This window comes from Athene noctua, chromosome 10 (assembly GCF_965140245.1).
Source record: "Athene noctua chromosome 10, bAthNoc1.hap1.1, whole genome shotgun sequence".
Classification (NCBI taxonomy): domain Eukaryota; kingdom Metazoa; phylum Chordata; class Aves; order Strigiformes; family Strigidae; genus Athene; species Athene noctua.
In genome coordinates, this window is record NC_134046.1 from 13,670,560 (window position 1) to 13,687,382 (window position 16,823).

At 49.6% G+C, this 16,823-nt stretch overlaps 1 protein-coding gene across 5 annotated transcripts in view; it reads right to left on the minus strand.

The window, feature by feature from the left end:
- Positions 1-228: 228 nt before the first annotated feature.
- Positions 229-16,823, minus strand: part of SRGAP3 (SLIT-ROBO Rho GTPase activating protein 3) — a 122,801-nt gene continuing 106,206 nt past the window's right edge. For 2 of the 5 annotated variants that reach the window (XM_074913925.1, XM_074913924.1), the window contains exons 13-22: positions 16,568-16,628; positions 16,093-16,170; positions 14,861-14,995; positions 11,539-11,644; positions 11,031-11,258; positions 9,508-9,587; positions 6,646-6,826; positions 5,915-6,064; positions 5,220-5,547; positions 229-1,172 (exon numbers count right to left, since the gene is read on the minus strand). In XM_074913925.1, the coding sequence (XP_074770026.1) occupies positions 756-1,172; positions 5,220-5,547; positions 5,915-6,064; positions 6,646-6,826; positions 9,508-9,587; positions 11,031-11,258; positions 11,539-11,644; positions 14,861-14,995; positions 16,093-16,170; positions 16,568-16,628 (1,764 nt within the window). In that variant the 3' untranslated portion in view covers positions 229-755. Of the gene's footprint in view, positions 1,173-5,219; positions 5,548-5,914; positions 6,065-6,645; positions 6,827-9,507; positions 9,588-10,131; positions 10,240-11,030; positions 11,259-11,538; positions 11,645-14,860; positions 14,996-16,092; positions 16,171-16,567; positions 16,629-16,823 lie in introns of those variants that run through there. The other 3 variants (XM_074913923.1, XM_074913926.1, XM_074913928.1) reach the window with 3 other exon arrangements.

A 16,823-nucleotide genomic window follows, 5' to 3' on the forward strand; every position in this document is an offset into this window, starting at 1 on the left:
GCCGATGGGGCACCCCTCCTCTCTGTCCCTGCTCCTGCCAGGTGCCGCCAGCCAGGGTGTCACGGCACAGGCCAAGGCGTCTCAGGATTCGGCTTGAAAATACACTCCAGCCAGCCTGGCACACCCTGGGATTCATGAATTTACAGCTCTTTTCCACAGGCCAGCACTGAACAAAACCCTCTGTATCTCCCCCCCCCCCCCCCCCCCCTTTTTTTTTTAAATGCCAAGAGGTGCAGAAAATAAATTCCAGGATTGGCCTTGTATTGCTCAACGCACAGCTGCTATGTACTTCCACGCACAACACGCACACAAATAGCCTGCAAAAAAACCCAAATCAACCCAACATCTCTAGAGAGGACATTTCAGAGCCAGTTTCTGAGGTAAATCTACTTTTTTTAAAAAAAGTCACCGAATTCTGTACGCTTTCTTTTTTTAATATATACTTCTACATATAGCGCGTATTCTCCAGTGCCAACACGTAGACTCGCCATCTCCTCCTGCCGTAGGACTGCAAGCTTGGGAAGAGTTTCTGCAGGGATGGGGGTGTGTGTGCACATGTATGTACATAATACAGACACACACGTATGTACAATCAACCATCAAGCCTGGGCGACGCACTTGTTCCCCTTTTGGAGAGGCTTCTCTCGAGCACAGTTCTGACCTCCCGCTTGGCCGAGAGAGGCTCTGCCAAGCCGCCGGCCCCGCTCCCACCATCCGGGCGCTGGCTCTCCCCGCCACAGTCCCTGCGCCCCAGCCTACATGGTGCCCGATTTATCCGCCGAGCTGCTGGGGAAGAGCTTCTCGGTGGGGGTGACAGCAGGGCTGCCCACTCCCGAGCTGCTGCTGCTGCTGGAGCGGTGCTGCACCACCGGCCGCACTGGCCGCATCGGCGGCGGCCGCAGCTGAGCCCCGGCCAGCCGGGCTGACAGGGCTGGCTTGAAGGTGGTCATCATCTCTGTGGTGGAGCTGCTGCTGCGCCGCATGGCAGCGTCGGGGTCCCGGATCAGGATGGTGTGAAGGGGGCTGGCAGGTTCCGAGTTGGCGGCACCCATTGGGGGGTTCTTCATGGGCTCCAGCGTGTCCAGGACCACGTCGGGGGCCTGCTTGGCCGTGTTCTGCCTCTCCAGCTCCCGCAGCTCATTCAGCGCCGTGCTCATGGTCTTCTCGATGTCCTGCAAATGCCACCAACAAAGGGATGTCAGCACCGTGCCACAGCATCACCCCCTCTCCGGCCCACTACCCCGTGGAGAGGTCCCCCTGTGTGTCTGCGTGGCAGGGCTCTGACCTAAGACAGAGCCTCCAGGCAAAGCAGGAGCTTTGGGAGAAGACGTGAGACCCAAACTGGCTGCACAAACATGCTCCCCGTCTCCAACGCCAGCAGGAGTTTGGCTGCCAGCTCCAAAGGGAGCAAACCCCAAGCACCATGAGTGATGGGGTGAACACCAGCCTCTCCACATTGCCAATGAGATGGGGCATCTCTACACTCCCCCACAGCACTGAGGCTGGTTTTCCTCCCAAAAAAGGAGGCCCTGCTGCCTCTGTCAGATGTTCAGGACCTCTGCTGTCCCCGTGCCTACAGGGCAATGCGTGTCTGGGACAGAAAGGCGCAGGGACATGCGCGGAGCGAGCAGCACCACGGCAGCTTGCCGTAAACAGGTGGGAGGCAGCAGCAAGGCCTCTCCCTGCACACGGGAAGGCAGACAAGGTGAGACCGGCCCCAGCCCCTCACCACCCGCCTGCCTCGGGTTGTGTCTCCTAGACAAGGCCTGCATGGCTCCGGCCGTGGAGATCCTCCAGAACCTGAAACCAGTTCAACTAGAAGTGCTAATTTAAAGGAAATCAGCTAAATTGCCTACAACTGTAGCACTGACAGTCTCACTCAGAAACAGAGGCGCCCTGGCTTGTTCATTTAAACCCACCTTAACTGAATTAAGGCTACTAACTCAGTAAGAGACCATATGAAAAGTGATTTAAGGCAACCAAATCCATTGTTTAAAAAGTAGCTCTAGTTAACTCTCCTCCCTGTCCTTGTGTAGACAAGTCCTTAATTTTATAATGCACAGAAACACCCGGTGAGCCTCAGATAATATTCAGAGGATCAGCAGAAGGGCAATAATTCTCAAGTTAGCTCAAATTAATTCTATTAAGCTGTTCAGATAATAAATGAAAATATTCTCCCAGAGCTAAGCCTCAGGTCTACTAACCCCAGCAGTCCTACAGACTTCAAGGTAAGTATTTATTTACATCAGCTGAGTGAGAATCTTTTTCAAGGTTTAAGAAAACAATCCACAACCCAAGAGAACTGTGCATATCGTGCTCCACCCTCAGCATCCACCCATCCCTCTGGAGGCTCCCAGTCCCCCCAGCCCTGCGCTGCCCTGTGTTCCCGGGCACCCTGTGGGGTGCCAAGCTGCTGCCCAGCCGCCCAGCCCGGGGACATCGTGCAGGCTCTTATCCCATCTCAAGGGGAACGTGGTGCCCAGCTCAAGCCACTGCTCTGGGCACATGCTGCAACCGTAGCTTTGTACAGTGATCACATCAAAGGCAAGCTCTTGATGGACAGAGAAGCCAGGTAGCGTGCTGCAGAGCAAGAGAACAAGGAGCGTGACTGGTGGAAAAGCAAACAGGACAGTGAGAGTTCTTCCTTTCCACAGTCATTAATTATCCCATAGAAACCAGACAATTCTACACAAACAGGCCTGCCAAAGCCTGCAGCAGAGGAGCCGCTGCTGGGCAGTGGGCAACAGCCTCCCCATCAGCTGCCCCCTCTGTCCCACAGCCGCTGCTCCCGCCAGAGCATGGCCTGAAGCAAACTGCCAGGAAACTGCTGAGCAGGGGGCACGCCGAGCAGCCTGTCCACAGCGCTCCCGGCCCAACCCACGGTCCCTGGGACACGTTGGCAAGGACCGTGCCTGAACTATGTGGACGCTGAGGCTGGAGAATTCTGCAGCCCGTTCTGTGAAGGGACCGCTCTCCGAGATGTTAATGGGTTTGGTAGAACCTGACGGATATGCAGCCAGGGGCTCCTGCCAGCGGCAGGGAGAGGAAACTCGCAGGCTGCGCTGGAGGGGAACACCATGGAACGGACGGGCTGGTGTGATACTGATGATGTTGTGTGGCTGGAGGTGTTATATGGGGATTACACTAACGATCCAACGGCCCAGCTACAGACAGCTACAATCCAGCCTCCACAGCCAGAATACAGAGACTGGGAGAACGACTCCCCTGCAATCCAAGAAACAGTCAGTGACCTACTGCATCACATAGACACACACAAGTCTATGGGACCGGATGGGATACACCCGAGGGTGCTGAAGGAGCTGGCTGGGGTGCTCGCCAGGCCACTTTCTATCATTTACCAGCAGTCCTGGCTGACCAGGGAGGTCCCGACTGATTGGAAATTGGCCAATGTGACGCCCATCTATAAGAAGGGTTGGAAGGATGATCCGGGAAATTACAAGCCTGTCAGCTTGACTTCGGTGCCCGGGAAGCTGATGGACCAGCTCATCCTAAACACCATCACGCAACACATGTGGGACAGCCAGATGCTCAGGCCCAGTCAGCATGGGTTTATGAAAGGCAGGTCCTGCTTGACAAACCTGATCTCCTTCTATGACAGACAGACCTGCTTATTGGATGAGGGACAGGCTGTGGATGTAATTTACCTTGACTTTAGCAAGGCTTTTGACACCGTTTCCCACAGCATTCTCCTGGTGAAACTGGCTGCTCAAGGTTTGGACAATCGCACACTTCGCTGGGTTAAAAACTGGCTGGACGACCGGGCCCAGAGAGTTGTGGTAAACGGAGTTAAATCCAGCTGGCGGCCGGTCACGAGTGGTGTCCCCCAGGGCTGGGTTTTGGGGCCACTCCTGTTTAACATCTTTATGGATAATCTAGAGGAGGAGATCGAGTGCACCCTCAGTCAGTTTGCAGATGACACCCAGTTGGGTGGGAGTGTTGATCTGCTCAGGGTAGGGAGGCTCTGCAGAGAGACCTGGGCAGGCTGGAGCCATGGGCTGAGGCCAACTGGAGGAGTTTCAATAAGGCCAAGTGCCGGGGGCTGCACTTGGGCCACAACAACCCCCAGCAGGGCTACAGGCTTGGGGAGGAGTGGCTGGAGAGCTGCCAGTCAGAGAGGGACCTGGGGGGTGATTGACAGCTGGCTGAACAGGAGCCAGCAGTGTGCCCAGGTGGCCAAGAAGGCCAATGGCATCCTGGCTTGTGTCAGCAATAGCGTGGCCAGCAGGGACAGGGAAGGGATCTTGCCCCTGTACTCAGCACTGGTGAGGCTGCACCTCGATGATTGGGTTCAGTTTTGGGCCCCTCGCTACAAAAAGGACATTGAATGACTCGAGCGTGTCCAGAGAAGGGCAACGAAGCTGGTGCAGGGTCTGGAGCACAGGTCGTAGGAGGAGCGGCTGAGGGAACTGGCGGGGTTTAGTCTGGAGAAGAGGAGGCTGAGGGGAGACCTCATCGCCCTCTACAGCTCCCTGAAAGGAGGGTGCAGAGAGATGGGGATGAGCCTCTTTAGCCTAGTAGAAAGCGACAGGACAAGAGGGAATGGCCTCAAGTTGTGCCAGGGAAAGTTCAGACTAGATATTAGGAAGTATTTCTTTCCAGAAGGGGTTGTTGGGCGTTGGAATGGGCTGCCCAGGGCAGTGGTGGAGTCCCCATCCCTGGAGGTGTTCAAGAGTAGGGTCGATTTAGAGCTTAAGGATATGCTGTAGGTGGGAACTGTGCTAGGTAAACGGTTGGACTAGATGATCTCCAGGGTCTTTTCCAACCTAGATGATTCTGTGATTCTGTGAAAATCCTGAAGCTTTTTCTCCAAACACTGAGCATCACATTCTGATTTGGCAAATCCAGTTTTCTCCATCTAAGCTCCTTCTGGAGCAACAGATGAAGATAATGTGCTTCCCTGCCTGCAGGAGGGAAGAGCTGCCAGTGCATTTTGGTGGTGGATCAAATGTTTCTGTCTATTGTTTGGAAGAAACAAGGTTTGTGGAAGGAGGCAGTATCTTTCATTAGACCAACCGATACAGTTGGAAAAGCAGGCAAGCTGTTGGCTGCTCATTTTTGTCTTTAAACCATCACATCTACAACAGCACTGCAGTTCTGAAGTGCACTGAGATGGAAGGGGCTCTGCAGTGCTACTCAAGTGGTTTTTATTTTAGCCTCTCGATCCCTGGGCACCGAGAGCCACTTCACAACCCTCTTACCTCGGCAAGCGCTTCTGCTTCTAGAGATTTCTGATCTCCGAGACTACTGTGTCTAGTCGATCCACAGGTCGATCTCAGCGGGTGGCCATCAGACAAGGCCTTCCTGTCTGGGAAATTGATGCTGCCTGCGCTGCCGAATGTTGCCATTCTGCGCTTTTCAGGACTCTCAATCCTGCCCCTGTTAAGAGGTATTTTGTGGGGGCTGCTCGGGCAGGCCGCTGCTCGAGGAGGAGTGTCTATGCCAGGACCCATCCCTCGGGGCGGGCTGTGGGTGTCCCCCCCGCTTCGACGGCGAGGGATAGCTGCACCGTCAGACCTCAATCTCACTCTGCAAAGAATCCATCACAAGACTAGGTCACCGTCCATCAGATAAAAGCGTCTGGTTGCATGCTGTAAGACAATTGCTCAGCTCTGAGAGTTCAGATCAAACCAAACTCGAGCCTTTCAGCTTCAGAAGACTAAGGCAAGAAGGCAGACAGACATTTTAGCCAGTGCCAAGAAAGGGACAGCATTGCGCCTTCTTTGTTTGTTAAGATCTACATCAGCAATGCACGTGAAAACCCCCTCTGTGCTTATATTATTCTGCAGTGCTTACTGGAGCCTTCCCTTCTGTCTTGCCCTACACCACACACTGACTCTCCCCATGTGTGACAGTGACCACCTCTGTGTTCACAGGAAAACAGGAGTTTCCTTACCGGCCCATCACTCCACCAAAACCATAGTCCACAATATGATCTGTTGGAGACTGGATGTCATTCTTGGAGGAGGCTTTATCGTCCAGGAGTGGTCCGCTGCTTGCCTCGCTGTCCGCCTTCTGGCTGAGGCTGTCGGAGAATGCATCATCCCTAGGGAAAGGAAACCCCACCAGTAACGGGGCTCTGCCCCAGCAGATTGGCTAGAGCCCAGCCACAACCTGGATCTGAGCAGCCCCAGACTTCATTAACAAAGGGCAGGACCAAGGCCACCGCTTCAGAGCTTGGAGCTTGGAAAAAGGGAACATCACGTGTCCATATCCCCCTACACTGCAGCTGCCACTTCAGTGAACCCAGGCACAGCACTTGCAAGAGAAGTGGCATCTGCAAAGGACCCTGGGATCTGCCTGCAGCCAGGTGGGCACTCAGCAATGTCGGGGCAACATACAGAGCAGCCAGGGCCAATATTAAGCCTGGTTCACGCTGCCTTGAGGAGTCAATGATAGATGGGGTTCAGGCACACTGAAGTACAGTATTTAGTGCTCGGCTTTACCAGCTTGAATGAGAAACAGCCTGAGCCAGTACATGGAGAGGAAGATGTGAACAGGTCCAGATTTCTCGCCAAAGTCAGTAAACCTGGGAAAACCTGACCACCTACTTTAGGTGGTGAAAGATCGACCTCAGGTAATTATGTGATTTTAACATCCCGGATCAACACACACCACTTTACTCACATGTCTTGCACCACGATGTACTGGTGGGGTATGAGGCCATCCACACCATTGTGTCTCCCTTCCCACCAGTCTTCTGATGCACGATGGTACAGGAGGAGCGAGGCCCCTTTCTTAAAGGAGAGCTCTCGTGGAGATCGTCCAGCATAGTCAAACTTCGCTATGGCTTCAATCTGCTCCACTTCTGCAAAGGGGAGAAGCACCGATAGAGAAAAGCTTAGTTCATCAATCACAAAGGCACAATAAATCCTAGAAGAATCCTAGACATCTCACCAGAGCAGCAGTAATGCTGCTGCCCTAGCTTCCCGAGAATACCTTACACTGAGTACAAACCATCTTATTTTTAGACTGATCAATTTTTTTTTTCTTCCAGCCTTCCTGGAATTCTCACAGACTCACAAACTATCAGCAATTACAAAAAGCTACAAACCAGATGGGGAGTAGTTGAAATTTCCCTGTGTGCATATGGCATCATCACTCACACTCCCATTTTCTACCTATAAAGTGCTTTCTTTGGTTACAGAACCCCATTATCCTCCAGAAAGGGATCTCATTAAGCTGTGTCAGATGCTGTGATCAAAGCCCCGCTTACCTTCTCTTCCTTTCCTTATCCTGGAGACAGTTTGGCTGAATTATTGATGAGTAACGAATCCCCCTTTGGGGATCCCCACAGAAACGATGATACCGGCTCTGGTTGGGCAGCTGCTCTGCACCACACCCCCACATCTGCAGACCTTTCAGCACTCTAGCTCACCACTTTTTTTAAGTTCTACCAAACACCAGGGATTCACAAATCAGGAGCTCAGGGTCTGAAATTCAAGAGGACTGAGGCAGGACTTCACTTTGGGAGGTCATGAGCATAGCAGGAGCCTTTGAGCCACTGACCAAGGGCTTCTCAGCAGAAGCTGCTGGTGCACCCAAAGAGGCAATGAGGAGCCTGTGGAGGAGTCCAGCTCTTCCACAAATCTGCCTCCAGCTGGGAGCAATGAATCCCACAGAAACCGCTGCAGCAACTGCAAGGCAGCAACAGCATTTCTCTCTGCACTGTCAGGAGTAGACTGCACCCCGCCTCACTTCACTCCGAGATGGGTGAAAAAACAGGCTGCCTCTGGCCACTATCGGAGCCAGCCAGCGAGCAGTTAATGTACCTTGATTATCTGAGACATCTGATCATTTTAAACCCCACCTGGAGACTGGCAGACAGGCAATGACAAAGCTAAACAGGGCAAATCCACCCAGTTCCTCCAGATCTGTCACGTTCTCATTAAAACATGGAAACGTGCTCTGCTCCGTCTGGCTCATTGCTAACCACAGCCTTGGCATCAGCAGCAATCAGGATGTGACCCATTGCTCTGCTCAGTGACAAAATCCACACAGATGAAACATAGTGGGGGAGGCTACCAGGAGGGTTTTCATAGCCCTGATAAAATATTGAGTTTCCCAGCAGGGAGGGTGCAGGGAAGAAGGAATATGTAAATTCACAAAATAAAGCTAATCCTCTTCTCTACTCTTGCACCACAGTTAATCACCCAGAAACTCCAATCAGAGCCATTAATGTGACCACACAAGCATAAAATTGGCTAAATGGCAGCTTGCTCTCCTTCATCTTCTAGTCCTGTCGGCTTCTGTCTGTAGCTGAAAGCAGGTCCTCAGCCATCCAGCCCAGCTGCGCCCTTCCCCTGCTCCCCAAGGTGGGGCAGGACACATCGAAGGAAACAGTGGCCATCAGGAACAGCAGAAAAGCAGGAGAGGCATCAGCTGCCTGGGGCCCTTCCACACAGCAAAGTTCTGCCATTAAACAGGGACACGGGGCCTCCTGGCCTCGCCCCATGGCTGTGGTGCTGGTGGCTCCGGGGTGCTGGTGGCTCTGGGGTGCAGGAAGCACAAGAGCTTCCTCCTGCTTTGGTGCCTCGTCCTGGAGCGAACACACTTTCCTGCCCAGCTCTGCCAGCAGCCCTGTTTCTACGTCTGCTCGTGATCACCGTGAGCTTCACAGCTTTAACTGAGCGCCCATACGCGAAGCTCCGAGCTGATTTATACAGATGTGTAGGCAGGCAGGAGCTTAAAACGCACTGGACCTGAGCCTCCTCCAGCATGTTACGAAACGCAGATGATCCACCCATTTGGAAGGGATTCATGCCCGGCTGCACCCATCCGCACGGTCCTGGCTCACATCACGTCCTGCTTCACCCTCCAGAAGGCAGCTCCAGGGGCCTGACACCAGCAAAAATGAGCAGGCGGTGCTTCATCCCCAAAGAAAACCAAACTGACCACAGGGAAAACCAGGCTGCAGCTCGCTCGAATACAGGGGCACTTTTTTCTGCCAAGGAGCTGGCTGCTCAACAGGGGATGATCCACAACCCCATGAAATCAGCTGAAAGACCTGCACACCTCAGAGAGCCCCCAACAGGGCCACTGACCTTCACTAAGCATCTGAGAGCCCGAACCAAACAGAGTGGGTCCCCCCCCCCCACCAGCCCCCTGCCTCCCGTCCTGTTCTCCTAAGACATTTCACACAGCGCATCCTCACCACTGCCTGGCCGTATGTAAGTGCAGATGACCAGGAAAAAAAGTCATATATGGGATTAATGGAATCTCATAGAACAGCTCCATAAAACCAAGCCGTGTATGCTGCCACAGAAGCAGACCGCTGCAAAGGTCCACGCACATCCTACAGTGAAAATCTATATTCAACATTTATTAATATGCATGTGCATTATTAAGCGCAGAAAACCACTGTCCCCCACTGAAGTGCCAGGCACTAGTCCAGCCTCTGTTCTGATCAGGAGTGAAGCACACTGCTTTCCTGCACACACAGATCTTCCAACACACACTCAATTTTCTGCTGCTCACGTCTCCACTCACCGTCATCGCTGGTGTGTGGCTCCGTGCCGTTGTCATGGTCAACTTCATCGATGGTGCCTGGCTCACTGTGCGGGCTGTCGCTGAAATAAAATACACCATGCTCTCAAAGAAAGAATGAGACTGTCCCTAAGGCACTCAGCAATAGTTGTTGAGGGAAATGCTGGCCCCAGTGATACTTGGAAGAGTTATGTTTTTAATGTTCATAGGACTGAGATGGTCATTTTAAATCACAGCAGATCTCTGAACTTGCTTTGAGAGCAGCAGATGCTCACGATCTTCAGGCCCAGAACATCACGTTCTATTGCTCATGCGTCTTACTCGTATTTGGCAAAACAAATATAAAGTGATACCAAGTTAAAACATTCCACTGAGTCATTCACAATGAGTTTTAGCATTTTATCCTCCGCTTGCGTCAGTAAGGATAGTGGCAGGTGATCAGTGTCAGGGAAGATTAGGTCTCAGAAACGTGTGAAACTTGCACACAAATCAGTTTGAGTCTGTTATAAATACTGGTTTGTTAAAACTCAGATCTGAACGTCAGTTTAGAATTCCAGCATCCTCCAGACAAGTGTGTAATAACACCGACACTTCTAATGTGGGGGTTTGTTTATGGAGTTTTCCTACCCTGGGCACACCAAGTAGGGCGGATTGCACACCAGAAAGACAGGATGTACTGCAGTCACACACGGCTGATCCCACCTGGGCGAACACACACTCATCTGTCTTCTAACACTGACAAAACAGAAGGAACTGGAAGGTTCAGGTTCACTTTGGGCTAATGGATTTCATCCAACTAGCAAATCATGATGGAACTATGGGACTTTACTGAAAAATTCCAGCCTGGGAGGAATTTGATTAGAATTGACCTAAAATTCTGTTTTGCTCTGAACACAATTCTAAAACACAAAGCTAAAAGAATCTTCATAAATAGCAATATTCATACTAGAAAAAAGTTTCTCCTGAAATTTTTACTAAGGTTTATAATGCTAAGTCAGCATGAGGAAGAAATACTCAGTGAAACGGCCTACTCTGTTTTAACTAGCAAGGCTAAAATCAAAAGTAAAACTGGTGTAAGTAAACAGAGACTAATTGGTTAGGTGTGCAAAGTCCTCTTAGTTTTATGAAGCTATCATAACTCAGAACTATGCAGACAGCCTCGTATGGTGTAAGATTCTTAACCAATGTCAAACATCACAAGCATATCAAATATAAATCGCTTGCACACCTAATTCATAATGTTTAAGGGGGGAAAATTCAGCCCAGCACTGTGCACAGCTGCCCTGAATATTAGGTCTGGACTTCCCCACAGCTCTCCTCACACCCCATCCTCTGGGGGGCCTGCTCCCAAGATCCCTTCCCCTACACTCACACGAGCTGGGGTCAGTCCTGTCTGTCAGGAATCAAGCCAAAGCTCTGCACTGTGTCACAGGTTCAGTCTTAACGTATGGTGCCAGAAGAGAACCCCAGCAAGGGGACCTGGCTTGAAGTACTGCAAACAGTGAAGTCCTGCTGCTGCTCCTTACCAGTATTCCTCCCCACCAGTCATGCACTTCTCATAGACAGGTCCTTCCAGCTCTCTGTGGCTGGGGAAGATGCCCTCGTGGTTAATGATGATGGTTTTGATGACCTCATTGACATGGGCTTGGCAGGACACCGGATCCTGCCCATCTGGAATGTGCATCAGAGTGGGCCCAAAGCAGATGGCCAGGTTGTAGGGATCCATCATGTTCTCATCGCTGTACTGCGACAAGCTGCAAGCACAAGCATTAGAGGGGTGCAGTGCTGACTTTCCCCATTCACTCAGAAAAATCTCCCACCAACAAACCCCCACCACCCAAGAAAACAACCACCACTGAGCTGTACATCCTCCCCAGACACACAGCCACAGCTGGGCAAGGCCGAGGAAGAAGCAAAATACAACTCTCCATGGCAATACCAAAAAGGACTTGTGCAATAAAGACAGGGAAGCCCTGAAAAAAAGGAGGGCAAGGAGAAACTCAGTGAAAAAGGGAAAAAAAAAAAAAGACTCACTGGTTAAGGAAAGCAAAAAGATATCTCATGACAACGATGACAGCCCGAGGCAGAGTGATGAGGATTTGCTGGATCTGGTGCACTCTCTCAGTGGGATTCTCGATTTCTGCAACACATAGATAGAAAGCACATCTTTAAACCTTCTCAGGACCAGACAACATGGCACCAGAGGGACTTGTTCCAGATCTAGTAGCCCACTATGCAAGGAAAACAGTTGCCCGTTTCCAGATGGAAACTACTGGGCACTAAGGTACAAGCAGAGAGTTGGGCACAGTGCTCTTCCATGGCTGAACTCAAACGTACACTCAGGTTTGGTGTAAACAGCAAACAAAGACATTTCCATGGTTTTATTTTTAAAATAACTGTTTAGGTGTTATTTAGTTCATTCCTCAACAACTACTCTATTTCTCAAGTCAATATGGCACTTGGAAAACGGAGCGCTGCTCAGTTTTCTAGCGCAGATTTTTAATGAGGTTTTTATTCATGTTACTCTTCTGGGTTAACCATCAGGTCCTTGTGAGCACTTCTGCTCCAGTCTCCCACTGGTCTTAATAGGAATTCAATCTGCACCGATTCCAGTCAGGACTTTAAGATTCCCTTCTCCCCACAGCAGTGCACAAAGCCCAGAGCTGCTCTCAGAGAGCCATCTTAGAGAGCAGCCGCCTCCTTTGTCCGCAGAGCTGCAAGAGCTCTGCTCCAGCACTGACCCACTGAGGGGCTCAGCACTGTATTCAGCCAGTATCTGCTCAATATATTATGTAGATAGTTAATCCCGTGGCTTTTATTTTATACGAAGCAGGCAAAGAGTACCAAAGCTTTCCTGAGAGCAGTCAGCCCCAGACACACGGAGGAGATGCTTACTTTACTATGCTGGCTCAAACTTTGGCACTTGCTAACCGTAATAAAATTCACTGACAACATGTAGCTGGGCTGCCATTTGTTCAAAATGCTGAGCAAAATTTGGCTTCAGTACAAAGATGGAAATCTTTATAATAGTTCATTTTGGAAATTTTTCCTTTTGAGGAATGTATTTATCCCGTCATTGCTTAATGGGTTCTGTACTTCTTCAGTTTTGTTTTACTTAAGAGGACATTTATTTTTAAAAAAATCAAATAAATAAAAACTGGATAAAAACCTACAACAATAGATATCTGTTCTGAAACCCAGAGGAACAAATTGTCTCGAAGCACTTGCATTTTTTCACTTTCACAAACATTAGCAAAATGTTTCAACTGGCTGTAATTCAGAGGAATTAATAGAGCAATCATCGATCACTCTACAATACAGGCACCCCCCTGAATGAACCTCGGCAAACAAAGTGCCTTTTCTATTCATCCATTTCTCATGTGCATTTGAGAAACGCTTCCATGTAAACTCTCACAGGCAAAAGGAAAAGCTGGTCTCCCTCCTGCCACCAGCCAGCCTGGCTTCCCCATCACTGCAGCAAGGAACAACACAGCTCTGCAGCTTCCAGGGGCACTTGGTGGCCCTGTGACAGGCGCAGCAACTCCTGCTGCCAAAAACTCACTGAGAATACCTTGCCAGGAGCCAAGGGAAATTGAGGTGGCTTTGTGACGCACTGCAGTGGAGAGCCCAAACTGCTCGGCTGCCTTTAACCTTTCCACCGTAATTACAAAATGAGACAGAACATCTTACACCAAGGGTGGTGTAAGACTGAGCAGCGGCTCTCAAAGAAAGGTTTCTTCAATCTGTTTAGGCTGGGACACCTACTACACAGCCTGTGTTTGTGTGACAGAAAGTCAGATGCACTTAAGGTCAGATTTTTAATGGGAGCAAGGTACTTTAATTCATTTAATATCTACCCTTAATTGAAAGGTAGCAACAGCAGCAGGAAAAGAAAGGAAAGATAAGGACAAGGAAGATTCTTGCTAAAATGAGAAAAAATAGAGAAGAGACTATCCAGAAAATTAACAGATGATGTTTGCAATGAAAAGCTCCCAAAAGCTTAATAAATTGTGCGAATTGGCATTAATTAGGGATGGTTTCAAAGCACAACTCACATCACTGAGCACATTTCCTAGCACTGAAGGGGGCCCGTCCCCTCCTCAGCAGGCTGTGCCCTCTTGCACTCCCTGCTCTGCCTGCTGCAAGCCACTCAGAGGGGCAAGTCAGGCTAGAAATCCCTGTCTGGGGCACACAACCAGTGCTGAAACAGCTTCATTTGTCGTGTTACAGGTGTCCTGTGCTGTTTTACACATCAAAACTGAAAGGCAACAGTGAATTTCCTAAAGCTACTATAGAAAACAACTGTTTTTGAAAAAAAAAGAGCACATTCTTCTCCTTCTGGAACAAGCCCATCCCTGCATCACTCCCCTCTAGATATCATCTTTCTTGACATCACAAATCTCTTGCAGTTGGACACATTAAGAAGCTGGGAAGGAGCCACGAGCAGTGAAAGCCAAGCAAAATGCTTCAGCACATCTCTGAAACATCAAATTCATTCTCTCTTTTTCCTTTCTCCCAGCAGAGTAATTTCCATGACTTGACAATAAATAAATGTCATCGGTACAAGGTACAGAGTGAAATAAACCCCAGCTGGGATATCTGTTTCTTCAGTTGCAGAGGAACAAGTGGAGTTGGGAGAATTCAGGACAGAACAAGAAGCAGCTAGGCTCTCCCTGACATCAATCCCACACCTTCATGATTAAAAGCCCTCAGCTTCTGCCTCTGCTCATACCCCAATGCACTTTCTGGTTTTCTTTGGGACAGGAAACACACATAGCAAACATGTGGAAAACAGCTGATCAAGTGGGGTTGAAACCAAGTCTGCAGGTTCAAGGGTCGGAGAAGCTTTCCGAGTTACCAAGAGTTACTGGCCTTCGCTATGTTTAGTAGAAGATACTGAGCTAAAGCAGCAAACCCCCTCTGGATCCTGGGAGCCATGGCTGCACGACACGTGGCGGGCAGGCACAGGAACCGCCATTACCCACGGAGATCTGAGCAGGCAGGACAGCAGCCAACTCTGCCCCAGCAACTAACTACACCTCATGCAACCTGCAAATGTGTATATGGGCTTGCTGCATGAGCAGCCCATTGGCCTAACCTTGAAGAGGCCTCTCTGGTGATCCTCATGATGCTAGGAAGATTTTAGAGGAGCCATGGTAAGATGTTTTACCTCTCCCTCACCTCCAGTGCTGCTAGTGCACACTCCTGATGCCCCTTCCTAATAACTTCCATCACAGACCTACAGCCCTTCTTACGGCATAAGCTGCTATTTGCAAAACTCAGGTGTACTTGCTCCCCGTTTATTGCTTCTCTTGTCCCACCCTATTCATGGAGAAGAGCTGCCCCATGTACTTACTTATAGTAGATATCAAATCTTGAAACCTTTCCTTAGGAAAGAGGGGGTTTTCCAGTCCTCGGAAATACAGCTTCAAGACTCCAGCCACTGAATTAATGTCACGTTCATTTTGATCATCAGCAAGGGGATCTTCACCTGCCCAGACAAGAGTTTTTATTTCCAGCATTACCGTCAAGTTGGACTAACACAGCAAGTGTTTTTTCCTAATTCGGTGGAAACCTAAAATCTCCCCCAGTTCAGAAAACCCTCTGGTGTGTGCGACAGTAATGCTATGCATTTTGCCAGCAAGACAGGTTAATAAGTTTATACAGCATGGTGCCGAGACAAACTATAGCCCTACCTACAAAAACCCAGTTTATTGTGGCGATTTTAAACCCTTCCTGAAGATGTTAGTAATCGGTTCTCCTTCACAGTTTCCAGCCTAGTGCTTTTCTGCACTTAACGGCAACAGCTCAGAGAGCTGAGCAGATCTAAACAATGGTGGGTAAAAGCCTTATAAGACAGGCTGAAGGATGCAATTACGCTTCTGGAATAGAATGAAAGGTTCTGTATAACACTGTAAATCTATAAAGGGCTTTCAAAACCTAAGGGATTTGGATACTGATTCCTCTTAAATTGGATGTGCAAATCTGCCAGCCTTTGACAATCCCATCACTGTCGTATTCATTGGCCTGGCCACCTTCACCCTGATCCTTCTGATGCTGCTCAAAGACCAATGCCAGGGAGGCCATGCCCCCCCCAGACTGTCCCTTTCACAGCATCAGCTTCATCGGTGCCAGCAGGATTGCTCTACCCTGTCTCGCCAGCCTTGCACCTTTGACATGATTTTCTCTAGAGAATCACTGCCAGCTCCACAACCAACACTGCCACCGGGCACATGTGGCAATGATGCTCCTCCCTTGACAAACTGCTGCAGGAAGGAGGAAAATGGATCCCAAATAAACTATTTTATGGCTCTTACCTGAGGTTTTCATGCTCTTAATTAAGGACTGTGGAAGAGATCTCTGCACCTACACCTGCTTCTCATACTCGTTCCCTAAGCAACTCTTCACTATTGCTGGAGACACAATACTGAGATAGCCAGAAGGGGAGAAAACCTCCTCAAGTCTTATAGCAGAGAGGCCTTTAGCACTGGCTTTACACAATGTCTAAAACACCCAGCACACACTGATACTCCCGCCAATGATCTCTGCCGGGACACGGCATCCCAGCTGCACACTCGGGCAACACACCTCTCTCAAATGAATTCTTGATGTCGTTGACTTCCACCTGGGAGCCAGGAACTCTGAAAATGCCCTGCTGCTGAAGGCCTGGAAAAGAATAACAATTTTAGAAAAGATTGCTGTAACTGTTACATGGTACTTTCTGGTAAAGAACATCAGAAACTAGGAGTCAACGCACACAAAAAGGCTCAGAGCAAGAAGCAGCCAGCCTGCTAGACTCACTTCTGCTCACATTCTCCAATCAAGGCCCCCAGATCAAAGCGTTGAAAGGGCTACCATTGGCCCGGGGCCGAGCGAACAATTTAACTAGAGTAAGTGCTAACAAGTCAGTCATCCAATGCTACATCACAGTCAACGTCATTGTAATTATAACCTGAGCCCATGTAGCGAGGGCTGTGGGAATCTTTACTATATTTCACTGCTAACTACAAGTACTTAATTTCCTTGGCAGAAAGTTGCTGTTGATATTACTGAATCAACTTACCGTACAAATTGATGTAACGAATGCAGCTTTCTACTACAAGTGGAATAGCCTGTCCTGAATCCTTCATGAAAGGAAAGAGTAAAATATTACTGGTTTATTGATAACAAAGCACGGGAAATGCATTAAAGATTGCAAAACCAGAGATTTGGAGATCAGTGCTATTGAGTTTAGTAAGAGGACAGGCAAGAAAAGGAGGCATTACACACACCAAGCCATCAAAAAGTGCTGAATATACTATGTGCAGTCAATTATGCCC